Below are 15,451 nucleotides of genomic sequence, written 5' to 3'. Positions count from 1 at the left end.
AGTATACTGTGTAGGTCAGTAACATATCTTAATCAAAAGATGTGGCTCTCAAAGAGTTCCACTGTTTTTGTATGTCAAATCCAACCCTAGCCCATTATATCACATTCTCCAAGCTTTTCTTTTATCTTTTCCTATGATACGCTGCAGCTAAACATATTAGTTGCACTTTTCTTTAGCTTTGTATCAGTCCCCACCACCAACTCCCCCCAAAATATGGTATTTTCACAAAAGCATGCATATTCAAGAGTCTTCTTTTACTTTCAGCACCATTTAGTCAAAAGATTTATTTATGGCTGCTCCAGAGCTCAATCTGGTTTGTCGCCAAGAATGTAATACTGCATCCCCAGTCTCTGCGTTTTTTTCTTACTGCCTTGCCTTTTACCTTAACATTAAGAAATTCCAGCATACGATTTATATAATGACTTTTACTTTCTTCTTGATGACATTCTCCACAGACAATTCTGGCTTCCGGCTCTACTTTGAACCACCTGCTTTCCAGGTCCCTGGCATAGTTGTTATCCCGGGATCTTCACTGGTGTCTTAAGAGATTTAGTTTCTTGGATCTTGTTTCATCTTTTTTCTCTAACTTCTCCTTCACTTTTCTGGGTACATATTCAAGAACGTATGAAAGGTAAATTTCCCAAGTCCTTACATTTCTGGAAATGTCTTTAATTTGGCCTCTCATCTGAGTAATCATTTGGTTGCTATCAAATTCTAGATTTAGGAACTCAGAATGAACTTTGAATTAACTGCCCTATTGCTCTCTAATATCTATTGCTGCTGCTAAGAAATCCAATGCCAGTAGACTCTTATTCTTTTTGAAGCCAACCTTTTCCCTGTCTAGCAGCTTTTAGGGTTTTCTTTTTGCTCTTGGACTTTTAAAACTACAAAAGAGGTTGACACCAAATGGAGATCTTTTTTCATCTAAACTTCCCGAGTATCAGAATGCTCTTTCAATCAGAAGATACGAATATTTAGGTGACGAAAATTTTCTCCTACTATTTCACTGATTATTTTTTATTTTATTTCATGTAATATAACTTTTGAGATGTCTTTTAGACAGATGCTATTACACTCTGTATTTGTTCTCCAAGTTCCTCTTTTCTTGCATATTTTTCCATCTCTTTTGCTCTAACATTCTGAGAGAGATCCAAGAATTTATACTTTTGCTAAATGGCTAGCTAGGCTTTCTTAAACCAGCTGAAGTAACTGTCTTCTACATACCAGCTACAAAATTACTCAATTTTGTGGCAGACTATGAAATTACTACATGCCATGGACTTCACTGCTGAAACTACAAATTTGTTCAGTGCTACCATGAAGCCAAAATTTGACAGTATGGATAAAGAAAACAGAGCTAGCACTTCACTTTTCTTAAGACTACTACTCATCTAAAAACCTGAAATATTTAGAATATAGTAAACAATCCAGGCATTGTTTTTTAAAAAGGTACTGTGATGGCAAAACAAGGTAGCAACTTCCAGCCTAGGCGTTCAAGTTTGTGCACTATACTTCATTACTCAGCAATAAAGCTGTACTGAAAGAAAACAGAATATAAGTAATTCTCAGTGGACTAGGTGAAATAAATTAGAGTTCAGGATCACTAATTACTAAGTAAATGATAAATCATGGCTGGTAGATTAAGAAGCATGAATTATTTGATACATTGATGAAGATTTAAATCTAAAGTAACAAGTGTACAAGTCAATTTCGAAGTTAGTGACATAAAATTTTTATGGATATTAAAAGTTTCCTTCAAAGATTTCTGAGATGATAAATAAAGATTTGGGAGTAAACCAGAAATTACTCTTTAGAACACACATCACTGAAAAATTAACGTGAACTGGAGGGCGGAGGCGCTGGCGGGACGTGGGCCTGCAAAACCATGAGCGAAGCGGGTTCGGGCCCTCAACGGTGGGCACGAGCGTCCCGCCTGCTCTCCTTTAGTGCGACCCATCGGCTCCACAGGAGGCAATTATGAAGCCCCTTGATCATAAGAATCTGGATCTGGATGTGCCGTATTTTGCAGATGTCGTTAAGACGACAGAAAATGTAGCTGTTTATATCTGGGAAGACCTTCAGAAATTTCTTCCTGTGGGAGTTCTTCATAAAGTACAAGTATATGAAACTGACAATAATATTGTAGTCTATAAAAGAGAATAACTCTTAGAGGTTAGTACTATAGAATGATTTAATTTTTTTCCATATTCGAAGAAGATCTTTATCCCCTTGGACAATTAAGAAGTCATCACATAATTGTTACATCTCCAAATTGTGTTCTGGAGCACCTGATTTACTGGAATCACTGTGAGTAAGACCTGTTTTAAACTCAAATCTATCTTAAAACTAAATTGTAATGTATTCTGAGTATCATTTAAAGAGTGTTTCACCTACAAATTAAAATCATTTCAGCAACAACAAAAAAAATTAAAGTGAGTTAAGCTAGTACATATAAGAAAGAAAACATAAAAGAATGCAGAAATGAAGGAGGAAATAAAATTAACTTTAGATTCACCTTTTCTGTGAAAAAGTTTTCTGTTTTCAAAACAAAGAAAAACCCTAGTCTAAGTAAAGAATATGAACATGTAAACCTCGCTGAGACAACTAATTGTGAGCAGAGATTAACAGCCTAAATTGAAGTCGAAATCTCTCTGTTTTCAAGTCACTTGTAAGTATTTAAACCAGAAACAAAACTGATTGAATATGAGACTGTTTACTCAAAATGAGAGCAGTGTCCTAATGGCTAAAGGTGTCTTCAAGGTTTCTACAGATAGTTCATTATGCAAAGGGAAACGTTCCTTCAGAGGCTGCCAAGCTCCTCTTGGGTCACCTTCTAACGCAAGAAAATTGAGAAAGCTCTTCAGATAAAAGACTGTTTTACTCTTTCATCTACATTCAATCTACAAAGTAGTCCCTCTGTTCACCAATTTTATCAAAATTATTCAGAATTATACTGGTTTTATCAACAGTACAAAAATATTAGTTGAATCTGACTTTCCACTCACACATCCTCCCATGCTCCAATCTAGCCCTCTGCTGAACTATCTAACCTAGTATCTTGCACTCAGCCACTTTTCCAAATTATCATGCCAAGTTACAACCACAGTCTCAACCCTGAGCAAATCACCCCAACAGAGTATACATTTCCTACTCCAGACAGGTTAGCCAACAGACAGAAACAAAGTCACAATGGCCTAGAATAATTTAACTCAACAAAAAGCAAACACTCAATTAAGAGACAAAAAAAAAAAAAAAAAAAATCAGAGAATACCTAACTATGTCTTAGGCAAGTCCAGTTTTGCCTAAAATCGTTCATGTAGACAAACATAACATTAATCTTGTTAAGAGTTACTATAAGAGAGGCTGTACAGTATTGTGATTAAAAATATAACTCTAGAGCATGACTGCTTGAGATTAAATCATGGTTTTGTTACTCTACCTGTTGCTGCTGTGTGATCTTAGGCCAGTTATTGGTGCCTGTTTTCTTATTTATACAATGGAGAAAGTAACAATACCTCTTTCATGAGGCTACTGTGAGGATTAAGAAGGTAAATAAATGTATGTGAAATGCTTAGAACAGTGCCTGGCATGTGTTAATGCCATGTACGTACTTGTTATTATTTATGAAAACAAATGGGGTGATTGGTAACTACTGGGTTTTTCTAACGATACATCCTTTAAAATTATCCAACTAGCTGTCTCTACAGTCCAGCTCTGAGCTCTTACTAGCTTATTCAGTCAACAGATACTTACTCAGTATCTGCTCTATGCCAGGCATCGCACTTCCACTTCCACTGTCAATACCTCAATTCCTTTACGGGTGAAAATGAGCTCAACCGCCTCTTATTATTAAGGCTTGCTGTGCTGCATGCCATACTTAACTATCATTAAATAATTACTTCTCCTTGACATTACTCTTAGTTATTTCCCGCCTCCTTTTTCCACTCATTAAAAAAAAAAAAACTTTATAAAGGAAACTTTCAAACACATACAAAGGTTGAGAGACTCATATAATGAATCCCACATATCTACCACCCAGTTTCAACCACTGACACATTAGAAATCTTATTTATACACCCACTTCAATTATTTTAGAGTGAATCCCAGACGTACCATGTCCTTTTAACTGTTCAGTATTTATCATCTATCTCTAAGGTATTCTTTTAAACCACAATACTATTACAACTAAAACATTAATTATTAATAATTAATTCCTTGATATTAAATAATCAGTGCTCAAATTTTCCCAAATAGCACAAATGATTTTACAGGTTTTTTCACTCCATCAGATTTAGCAATTAGGCAATGTGTCAATAAAATGAAGGTGACTATGGGAATTCCCTGGCGGTCCAGGTGGTGAGGACTCTGTGTTCTCACTGACAAGGGCCCAGGTTCGATCCCTGGTTGGGGAACTAAGATCCCACAAGCCACACGGTGTGGCCAATAAATAAATAAATAAATAAAACAAAATAAATAAATACAAGGAAGGTGACCTTAATAATAACAGTTTCAGCAAAGTAGTAGGATATGAAAGCCAGATTTAAGCAGGCAGAAATCAGGAAATGGAGATAACTGTATATGCCCACACAAAGCTCAAATATGAGAAAGAAAGGAGAAGAACTGGGAGGTACGTGCAGGATCAGGATCTAGGCAGAGGTGATTATGTCTGTAAACTGAAGAAAAATGAAGAAGCTGAGACACAGGTAAAAACAAAGAGAAACTAAAAACATAAGTTCTTAGATATGAGAGGGCATGATGAGATCAAAACCACAAGTGCCAAGGCTGACCTTGAATAAGAGAGGTATAACCTAAACTCTGATATTGAAAGGAAGGAGTTATTAAGCATGAGTACAGAAATGGGAAAATTTCTGTGTGTGGCAGGCAGGGGGTGATGGGGTGAGGAGGTAATGAGGTTAACACTTAAAAATGTTCTCGGTTTTCTTAAGCATTAGGAGATGAAAATCACTGATTAAAAGTAGGGTACTGCAGGGCTTCCCTGGTGGCGCAGTGATTGAGAATCCGCCTGCCGATGCAGGGGACTCGGGTTCGTGCCCCAGTCCGGGAAGATCCCACATGCCGCGGAGCGGCTGGGCCTGTGAGCCATGGCCGCTGAGCCTGCGCTTCCGGAGCCTGTGCTCCACAACGGGAGAGGCCACAACAGTGAGAGGCCCGCGTACCACAAAAAAAAAAAAAAAAAAGTAGGGTACTGCAAAGAATTATGCAGGGGCTTTAGATAAAATATTGAAGATCTGGATGGAATTTAAGGAAACTGAAAGGGACAAATGAGCAGACAGGTAAAGAATCAATCAGCATTCAAATCTTATGTAGATTTCAAAAAACAGTTTCAAACATCACCCCTTCCATGAAGCTTTTCTTAATTTTCTTAACCAAAAGTAATTTTCCCTCCTTGGAACCTTTGCTTTTATTGTTTCCACTGTAAAAATTAATGCATTTCTTCTCTCTTTTTCCCAGTAGCTAGACTATAAGCATTCTGTGGGTACTTATCTGTGTGTCACAGGGTTAAAAACAGTACTTTACAGCATACAATGTAGAATCTTACTACCTTTTTAAAAAATAGCATAATTTAAATACTAAAAGAACAAAAGAGACAGTAACTACTAAAGAGGTGAGAGGACTACTGAAGGCCTCACAGAGAACACAGACCTGAGCTAGGTCTGGAAGGGAAGAGAAGGCACAACTTGAACAGGGTAAGTGTACTAAGTAAAGTGCCTCAAGGATTGGTTTTAACATTTAATACACGGTAACAGCTGTTTACAAATAACACTAAGCTCTCCCATTAATAAAGTTTTGCAAATGAGCAAAAAAAGACTTACTACAATGTGTGGGTGGGGAAAAAAGTGGTTGTTTTAATGTGAATAAGTTCAAATTCATCCAAATCATGTATAAAATATATTCTAGTGAACCAATTAGAAAATAGAGGAAAACTACATTTTTACTGGATGACAGAAGAATTCAGACAGATTCATATCTAGTTGAACAATCACTGACAAGTACAGATCTTTAGTGACAAGGCTCAAGTTTCATCAAAGCACAGATGAAGTCCTAAGAAAGAAGACTTGCTAAGTTCTGAAGATAAAACTGAAAGAGATAGCTTTTAACAGTGTATGAAATCTACTTCAAATACTTAATATTTAACAAAACTTGGCTTTCACCATCCTGGATGTACTGAGGGGAACATCCATCTTGCCTTTTGCCCTGGTACATTTTTCTTTACAATCAGGTAAATGACCCTTAGTCCCAGATTTTAAAGGAGTGCAGAAGATAAGAACCTGGGACATCTTGCCCCCTTAGGACCTCTGTGTCCTGACCAAGAAACAAAAACTAACCTCCTAGTACCTCATACTTTTCAGAGCTGTACTCCAACCAGCCTACCCCAACTCTATTTGCAGCCTGAATCCTAGCCAATTACAGGATTCTACACCTCCTTCTTGCCCACTAGCAACGGGAGGAAAACACCACAGGCTCAAGCTGAACAGTAACTGGCAAGGCACAATTCTGAGCAGAACTCTTTCAATTCTAAAGAAACTATACAACTGACATGTCAATTATGGCACAGACAAGAATTATAGATCTAGATAACACTCGGAGCGCTAGTCTGTATGTACTCTATCTTGACCACATTTCAGAGGTCAAAGAAAAACAGCCATAGACAATGTGAGCAAATGGGCATGGCTGTGTTCCAATAAAACTTTATTTAAAAAACTGTCAGTAGGCAGTAGTTTACCAACCTCTGGTCTAGAGAGTCATAATTAGATTTGGTTTTGGTCAATTCTAACAATACACTGGATACATTTTATCTTCATGTTTAAAACAGAAATACATACCTACATATGATCAAAATTATATAAGAAATTCATAAAGGAAAGCCTGGGAGGAAACAGTAAAATAAAATGCAAATAGTAGTACAGATGGCCAGACTATGGCCATAGAGCATCATAGAGCATCACCATAAAAAAAAAGTTTAAAAAATTGTAGAAATTACAAAATAGAAAATAAAATGGATTAATAAACAAGTAATTTAAGCTTATGGTAACTGCTCTAAAGAAAATAAACAGGGTACTGCCCATGTTGGAGAGAATCTGAAGACAGCAGAGAAATCAAGAAAACATCTCCAAAGAGGGGACATTTATGCTGAGATCTGAAAGATGATGAAGCCGCTCAAGAAAAGAGCTGATGGAAGAGCATTTATCCAGAGCTCATAAGCAAGCAAAGGTGTTGATGAGAATGAAAGAAACTGACAAGTGTTCTGGGAAAAGAAAGGAGACTAATGAAACAATGAGCAATGGGGAAATGGTTTTAATAAGACAAAAAAGAAGAGACATCTCATTGCAAAGTAAGATGTCTCCAAACAAGGCAGGACCAGCTTCATCAAACAGCAATGGCAGAAAGGGCAAGGAAGGTTCAGAAGAGTTTGGGAATTCTGGGACCTCAGGAAGATATCTAAATTTACCAGCATCCCCATTCCAATTCTCATGATCTCCCTCTTCCCCAATCATTGTACTTCCACACAAGAGACCTTTTGATTTTTATTTAAGCTCCCTGGTCCTCTGATCCTTCAATCAAGAATTTCTAAGATTGTCATTTTCTTTCTTTATGTTCTCCAGTATAGTCAGAAACAGCCAGCCCACCCACACTTCTTATACTTTTCATCCTCCCCAGAAATGTCTTGTACGATAGCTCCTTAGTCTATCAGTTTTGCCTTCAATAAGCACTTTATTTTACACAACCACAAGTTAAGTAAGTTAACTGTTTACTTGCAGCTCTCTTAATCAGAAAAACTTCAGTTGGGTTAAGCCTCTGAGATTTGAAGGTCAGTTTGTAATTACAACATAGTGCAGATACTAATAATAAAGAGGTCTATAAAAAAATCTTTCCCTATTCTGGTAACTCAGAAACACTCTAAGTCAAATTCACTGCCATTTAAAATGGTTAAGGACTAACTTTGCTATATAAATTTATAGAGGCATAAGATTTACATACATACATATATAGAATGTAAAAATAAAAGAAGTTCTTAATAAGAATATTTGACTTACAGTGTGAGCACATTTCCAAAGGATAACTTGCCTCATTTCCCTGGAGGAAAAAAATAATAATAATTAGTCACAAGATTGGCACAAATGTCTTTAAAAGATTGAACTTAAATATTCTGAGTCACAAAACATTGGGAAATAAGCCATAAACAAATGTGTCTAGAACTATAAATATTTTTGATAAAAATATTATACAGTATGATAGAAAGAGCTCTTGCATCAAACAGGCCTGAGTTGTGGCCCTGTCACTTAAGACTTTTGCAAACATTTGATTAAAATTTATTTTAAATATTTTTAACACCCTAAACATACTGTATATCAAATTTTAACACACTACAGACTGTCAGTGCTCTAAGTTGTCTTGCTGGATGAACTCATTTTTGGGTAGAGCTCAGAATAAAGCTTCTCCTGCCATTTCTATTTAATTGAAGAGTTTACTGAGACTGCAAAGCTGTTAAGAAAACAAAAAATCCTTTTATACCTGCATTGAAACAGAATTTTCTGTACGCTATGCAACAAAAATAAGAAAAATATTAATAGGAAGGTAGGTCCAATGTAAGACAGCCAGCCACTTGAATTCCAAATTTTTCTTTTCATGAGAAGTCTCATCTCATGGATAAACTCCAATATAATTCACCTGAACTCCTAATTTACAAAAAGTTTACTTAAGGAAAAAAGTGCTCTAGAAAAACTACAGACCTGACCCAATGCCTACATTTAAAATTCTTGATGACTGGGTCCAGGGAGGTCAAGTAAGCTGGTGAAAGACCACAACATTTGATTAGCAATGGAACCAGAAGTAGTTCTAAATCTAAAACTGTAAAAATTCCAAGTATAACAGACTCACACAAAGTAAAAATCATGAAGAAAATCTTTTTAAAAGTCTACAGAATTTAAAGTAATACAAATTGAATTTTTAAAGATCAACAATAAATTGAGTATACCATGCATCCTATTTCCCATCTATCTAATATTGACCCTGCCTAGCAGCAAGTGTACAACGGGATTAACATTTAAATATTGATATCTGAATATACCTATGTATCCTAAGAAGTTATTGAGTGCAGCCTGAAATAAGTACCATTTTAGTGTGGTTGGCTAGCTTTTAAACTCTTAAAAGTATCTCTTGGGCTTCCCTGGTGGCGCAGTGTTTGAGAGTCCGCCTGCCGATGCAGGGGACGCGGGTTCGTGCCCCGGTCCGGGAGGATCCCACGTGCCGCGGAGCGGCTGGGCCCGTGAGCCGTGGCCGCTGAGCCTGCGCGTCTGGAGCCTGTGCTCCGCAACGGGAGAGGCCACGGCAGTGAGGGGCCCGCATACCGGAAAAAAAAAAAAAAAAAAAAAAAAAAAAAAAAAAAAGTATCTCTTATTCTGAGTAAACTTAAGGTCTGAGAAAAGTTTATCAGTTAATTAGCATCTTTAATTCTTATCTTGCTGACAATAATTAGTCTTTTCCTTGAAAATTATAGCAGATAATTTAACTGGTTAATCTAGTTTTAGGTCACTTTAAATATCAAATATATATTAAAATAGAGACAGTAGCAAACATTAATAAAAATGACATTATTAATTAGCAGAGATGGAGCTCTACTTATTTTGCACCTTACTTAATTGACCTTAAGATTCTTACCATGATTCCTATCTTTTACTGTCTCACATATTCTTTCATGTCTAGATTTTTTTAATACCCTTTAAAAAATATTATTCCAGTCTACTACAATTAAGTATGTTTCTTATGAGGCTCTCAAAGTATAATGATGGGCTTCCCTGGTGGCGCAGTGGTTGAGAGTCCGCCTGCCAATGCAGGGGATACGGGTCCATGCCCCGGTCCGGGAAGATCTCATATGCCGCAGAGCGGCTGGGCCCGTGAGCCATGGTCATGAGCCTGAGCGTCCGGAGCCTGTGCTCCGCAACGGGAGAGGCCACAACAGTGAGAGGCCCGCGCGTACCGCAAAACCAAACCAAACAAAACAAAAAGTATAATGATCCCTAGATTGTCGCTGTGAGGTTCGTTTGTTTGTTTTTTAATAATGTTCTAACTGTTTAATAAGTGAGGGCAAAAGGGTTATGTGTACTTTCAGGGAGGACTTTGAAACCAGGTCCTTGTTTCTTCCGACCACTGACCTTTAACAGTGTTATCAATTCTTTATAAATGATACCATCTATCCTCTACATGTATCACTCCCTGCTAGCTAACATCCACAAGACCCAAGGACCAGTCTGGCTTGGGCTTTAGGGCTTTTCCATCAACACTGAATGCCTCATCTCTCTCCTAAACTTATTTCAACCTTAACCTGTCTAATTTTATACCCAGAAAAAAATCTTTCAAATATTAAGGTAAAATGTTTTTCCCAGATAACCAAAAACTAAAATAATTAGGCTGTAATACACATGCACTATAAGAATTTCAGAAGAAAATTCTTCAGGCAGAAGAAAAATGATACTAGATGGAAATCTGGATCTAGACCAAGGGATGAAGATTACCAGAAATGGTAAATATGTAGGTAAATATAAAAGACATTTTCCTTTAAAAAAAAAAAAAGACATTGGGGCTTCCCTGGTGGCGCAGGGGTTGAGAGTCCGCCTGCCGATGCAGGGGACGCGGGTTCGTGCCCTGGTCCGGGAGGATCCCACGTGCCGCGGAGCGGCTGGGCCCGTGAGCCATGGCAGCTGGGCCTGCGCGTCCGTAACCTGTGCTCCGCCAAGGGGAAGGCCACAACAGTGAGAGGCCCGCGTACCACAAAAAAAAAAAAAAAAGACATTTTCCTCATTTTAAAATATAATTGACTATTTAACACAAACATAACAAACTGTAGGGTATATAACGTGTAGAAGTAAAAGGTTTGACAAAAACAGAACAAATGTAAGATAGAAATATTGATATGTTTGTCAAGATCTTACAATGTGAGGGAAACATTACAACATTATTTGAAAGTAGAGCATGATGTTGAAGATGAATATTGTAAACCCTAGAGCAATACATACATACATACATTCATAAAAATGAATCATAAAAATACTCCAAAGAAAGGCAGATAAATAGGAAGCAAGGATCAAAAATCAAATGAGAAAAAAAATACAAAGTAACTAGCAAGATGGTAGATTTAAATATAAGCATTTTGAGAATTACATTAATTACATTCAGTGCAAATGGTCTAATAACTCCAATTCAAAGAAGATACAACTATGTACTATCTACACGAAGTCTTCTTTACAGATAGGTTGAAACTAAAAAGACAGGAGGAGATATATCAAACAAGTAATAATCAAAAGAGAGATACAGTGGCTAGGAATACTGGACAATGTAGACTTCAGAACAAGGAATATTACCAGGGATAAAGAGGACTATTTCATAACCTTAAGAGTCAATTCATTAGGAAGATGTAACAATCCTAAATATATTGTGATATATAATGAGAAATATCCTTGGGTCCTCATTCATTTCTAGCACAAGAGCTCCTTAGAATGTCTCAAGTGTCAAGAGCTATAAAGATTTCTTTTGTTATGTTAATGAGGTGACTACAGCGTAAGGGCTAAAGGTAGGGGTTGGTGGCCAGGAGAACCAATCATGTGATTAGAGGTTGGACCTTCCAGTCCCACCTTCCAATCTCTAGGGAAGAGAGGTAGGCTGGTGGTTAAACCATTCGCCAATGATTTAAGCTGAGCTGGAGACTGAGCTCAATCACCACTGGTAAGTGCTAATGAAGCCTCCAGAAAAACCAAAAGGATGGGTTGGAGAGCTTCTTGGTTGGAGGGCATGTGGAGATGAAGGGAGACTGGAGCACCTGGAGAGGGCATGGAAGCTCCACACCCCTTCCCATGTACCTTGCCCTAGACATTTCTTCCATCTGGCTATTCCTGAGTTACCTCCTTTTATAATATGTCAGTGATCTAGGAAGTAAAATGTTTCTCTGAGTTCTGAGTGGCACTAGCAAATTATTCAAACTCAAGGGGGCGGGGGGTTGTTGGAACCTCCAATCTATAACCAGTTGGTCAGAACTTCAGGTAACAACCTGGACTTGCAATTTGCATCTAAAGGAGGGGGGGGAGGGGCAGTCTTGTAGGACTGAGCCCTTAAACCAAGGAAGCTGATGCTATCTCTAGATAGTGTCAGAATTGAGTTGAATTGTAGGACACCCAGCTGCTATCTGAGAATTCTGTGGATGTGTAGGGAAAAATACATTGTAACTGGGTCCCAGAACGCTTTCATATATAGTTATCCCTCAGTATCTACAGGGGATGGGTTCCAGGACCCTGGCATATACCCAAATCCATGGATTCACTTGGATCATGTAGTATCGATACTACAGTATTTATTGAAAAAAATCCCTGTATTAGTGGACTCACACAGTTCAAACATCTGTTGCTCAAGGGCCAACTGTATATACTTAATAACAGGGCTTCAAAATTAAATGTGTCAAATAGAGAGAACTGAAAGTTAAATAGACAGTCATATTTGGAGACTTTAACATTTCTCTCACAGTAAATAACAGAAAATAAGTAGATCAAAGGAAAAAATAAGTTGTGGAAGATCAGAACAACACATTATCAACCACGATGTCCTAAAACAACAAAATATTCTTTTCTACTGCACACAAACATTCACGAAGACAGACATTATTCTGAGCCTCAAAAAAAGTCTCAATAAACTTTAAAGGTTTGAAATCATACAGAATATATTTTTTTCCTTACAATGGAATTAAGCAAGAGAGGTATTTAGAAACATCCAAATATCTGAAAATGAACAACACAATTCTAAATAACCCATGAGTCACAGAAGAAATGATGAGAGAAATCAGAAAATATTCTGAACAGAGTAAAAACTGAAACTATCAGAATTTAAAGTTTGCAGGTTAAGCAGTCTTTGAGGAAAACACTATTACAAGGGAAGTCCAAAACACAATGATCTGTTCCCACCTTAAAAAGCTAGAAAAAGAATAAATTAAACCCAAGGCAAGGGGAAAAAGAAAAACAGCAGAAATTAATGAACTAGAAAATGGACAAACAGAAAGAAAAATCAGTAAAACCAAAACTCATTTTTTGGAAAAGGTCAATAACTAACACCCCAGGCAAATCACTAGAGATTCTACAGACATTAAAAGAAAAATAAATGGATATTCAAAAAAAGTATGAAAATAAATTTTATAACTTAGATGAAACGGACAAGTTTCTTGAAAAATAAAATCTACCAAAACTGACTCAAGAAAAAAATAAAGTTGAACAGCTCTATTGCTATTAAAATAAACTGAATTTGAGTTAAAAAAAACACACAAAACCTTCTTAACAAAGAAAATTAAAGACTTGATGGCTTCACTGGTCAATGCTATCATATATTCTAAATCTGAAAAACATACCAATCCTATACAAGTTCATTCAGAAAGCAGAAGGGGAAGGAATAGTTCTTAACTCATTTTATGAGGCCAGTTTACCCTTACAGCAAAATCAGACAGTGACATTACAAAAAAGAAAACTACACTCCAACATTTCTTCATGACCGTGGATAAAAAAATCCTTAACAATATTTGATGAAATTAAATCCAGAAAAAAATTTTAAAGAATAAAAATCATGACCAACTGAGGATTATCCCAGTAATGCAAGGTTGGTTTAATATTCAAAATTAACATGGTTCACTATACTAACATAACAAAAAATACCATACCTATGGTCATCTCAACAGATAGAATAAAAGCATCTGACATATTTAAATACCTCTTGGCAACAAAACAAGAACTCAGTAAACTAAGAATCTTCCTCAGTCTATAAAGGCTATCTACAAAAAGCCTACAGCTAACATCATACTTAATATCACGAAGGAATGCCTTCTCCCCAAGATCAGGAACAACATAAAGTTATCTGCACCAGTGCAATAAGGCCAGACAAAAGAAATAAAAGACATACAGATTAGAAAGAGGGAGTTAAACTGCCTTTACTTGTAAATGACATCATTGTACATGTAGACAAATCCTAGACAAACTACAAAAAAGCTATCAGAACTAATAAATAAATGAAACAAGGTCACAGGATACAAGGTCAATATATAAAATCGAATGTATTTCTACATTCTGCAAGCAATGAAAAATGAAATCAGGATCACGTTCACTTAGAAAATCATCAAAAATACAAAATATATAGTAAAATATGTGCAAGGATTGTACAATGAAGACCATGAAACATAACTCAGAGAAATTCAAGATGATCTAAAAAAACAGAAAGCTATTATTATGTGCATAGATCAGAAGACTCATTAAGATGACAATTCTTCCCATACTGATTAACAGATAAAAAACAATCCCAATTAAAATCCCAGTAAAATATTTTATAGAAGTCAATACACTGATTCTAAAATGTACATGGAAATGCAAAGGATATAAACAGCAAACAATCTGAAAAAGAACAATGTTGAAGGACTTAAAACTCTCTCACTTGAAGTATTATAGATCTAAAGTCATCAACGGAGTGACAGTGGTATAAGAGTAGACATAAAAGTTCAATGGAGCAGAATAAAATGAAAAAAAAAATACATAAACACACAGAGTCAAGTGATATCTGACAAAGATGTCCAGGTAATTCAATGGGGGAAAACCTCTGCAACAAGTAATGCTAAAACAAATGGATAGCAGTATACAAAAGAAAAAAAAAAACCCAAAGATCTGAATAGATATTTTACAACAAGATATATACATAACAAATAAGCACATGAAAAGATATTTCACACCATTAGATATTAGAGAAATGCAAGTTTAAACTACAGTGTGATACCACTATATGTGCAACTAGTGTGTGTATGTGTGTGTGTGGTTAAAATTTAAAAACAAAGATACCAAGTGTTACTGAAAATGTAGAACAAATGGTTGTGTGCTGTGCAGAATACCAGGATGTCCTGAAATTTCCAGCCTCTGGTATACAAACATCTCCCAGTTATTCAAACACTAATCTAGGTACTGCTGCAAAGTGATTTTGTATATGTAACTAAGGTTCCAAAACAATTGACCTTAGGATAAGATTATTCAGGTGGATCTGTTCTAGTCATAAGAGCCTTTTAAAGAGAGGGAAAGTCAGAGATTCAAAGCCTAAGAATTCAACACCAGGGAGATGGAGTGAGCCTCTAAGAGCTGAGAGTGGCCTCCAGCTGACAGTGAGCAAGGAAACAAAGATCTCAATCCTACAACGGCAAAGAACTGAATTCTGCCAATAACGTAAAAAAGCTTGGAAACAGAATCTTCCTCAAAACCCCCAGATGAGAATTCAGTCTGGATTTCAGCCCTGTGATCCCTGAAGACCCCATGCTAAATTTCTGACCTACAGAACTATGAAACAACAAATAGGTGCTGTTTTAAGCTACTACGTTTTTGGTAATTTGTTACTCAGCAACAGATAACTAACACCCAGACATACAGTA

The 15,451-nt window shown here is 36.5% G+C and overlaps 1 protein-coding gene across 1 annotated transcript in view; it reads right to left on the bottom strand.

Moving 5' to 3' along the window:
* Positions 1–15,451, bottom strand: part of PPP3R1 (protein phosphatase 3 regulatory subunit B, alpha) — a 60,402-nt gene that overhangs the window by 18,368 nt on the left and 26,583 nt on the right. Inside the window, exon 2 of the mRNA XM_059079967.2 lies at positions 8,058–8,097. Within this exon, the coding sequence (XP_058935950.1) occupies positions 8,058–8,097 (40 nt within the window). The remainder of the gene's footprint in view (positions 1–8,057; positions 8,098–15,451) is intronic.

Source organism: Kogia breviceps, chromosome 11, assembly GCF_026419965.1.
Source record: "Kogia breviceps isolate mKogBre1 chromosome 11, mKogBre1 haplotype 1, whole genome shotgun sequence".
NCBI classification, from domain to species: Eukaryota; Metazoa; Chordata; class Mammalia; order Artiodactyla; family Physeteridae; genus Kogia; species Kogia breviceps.
This window is presented reverse-complemented; position numbering and strand designations above follow the sequence as displayed.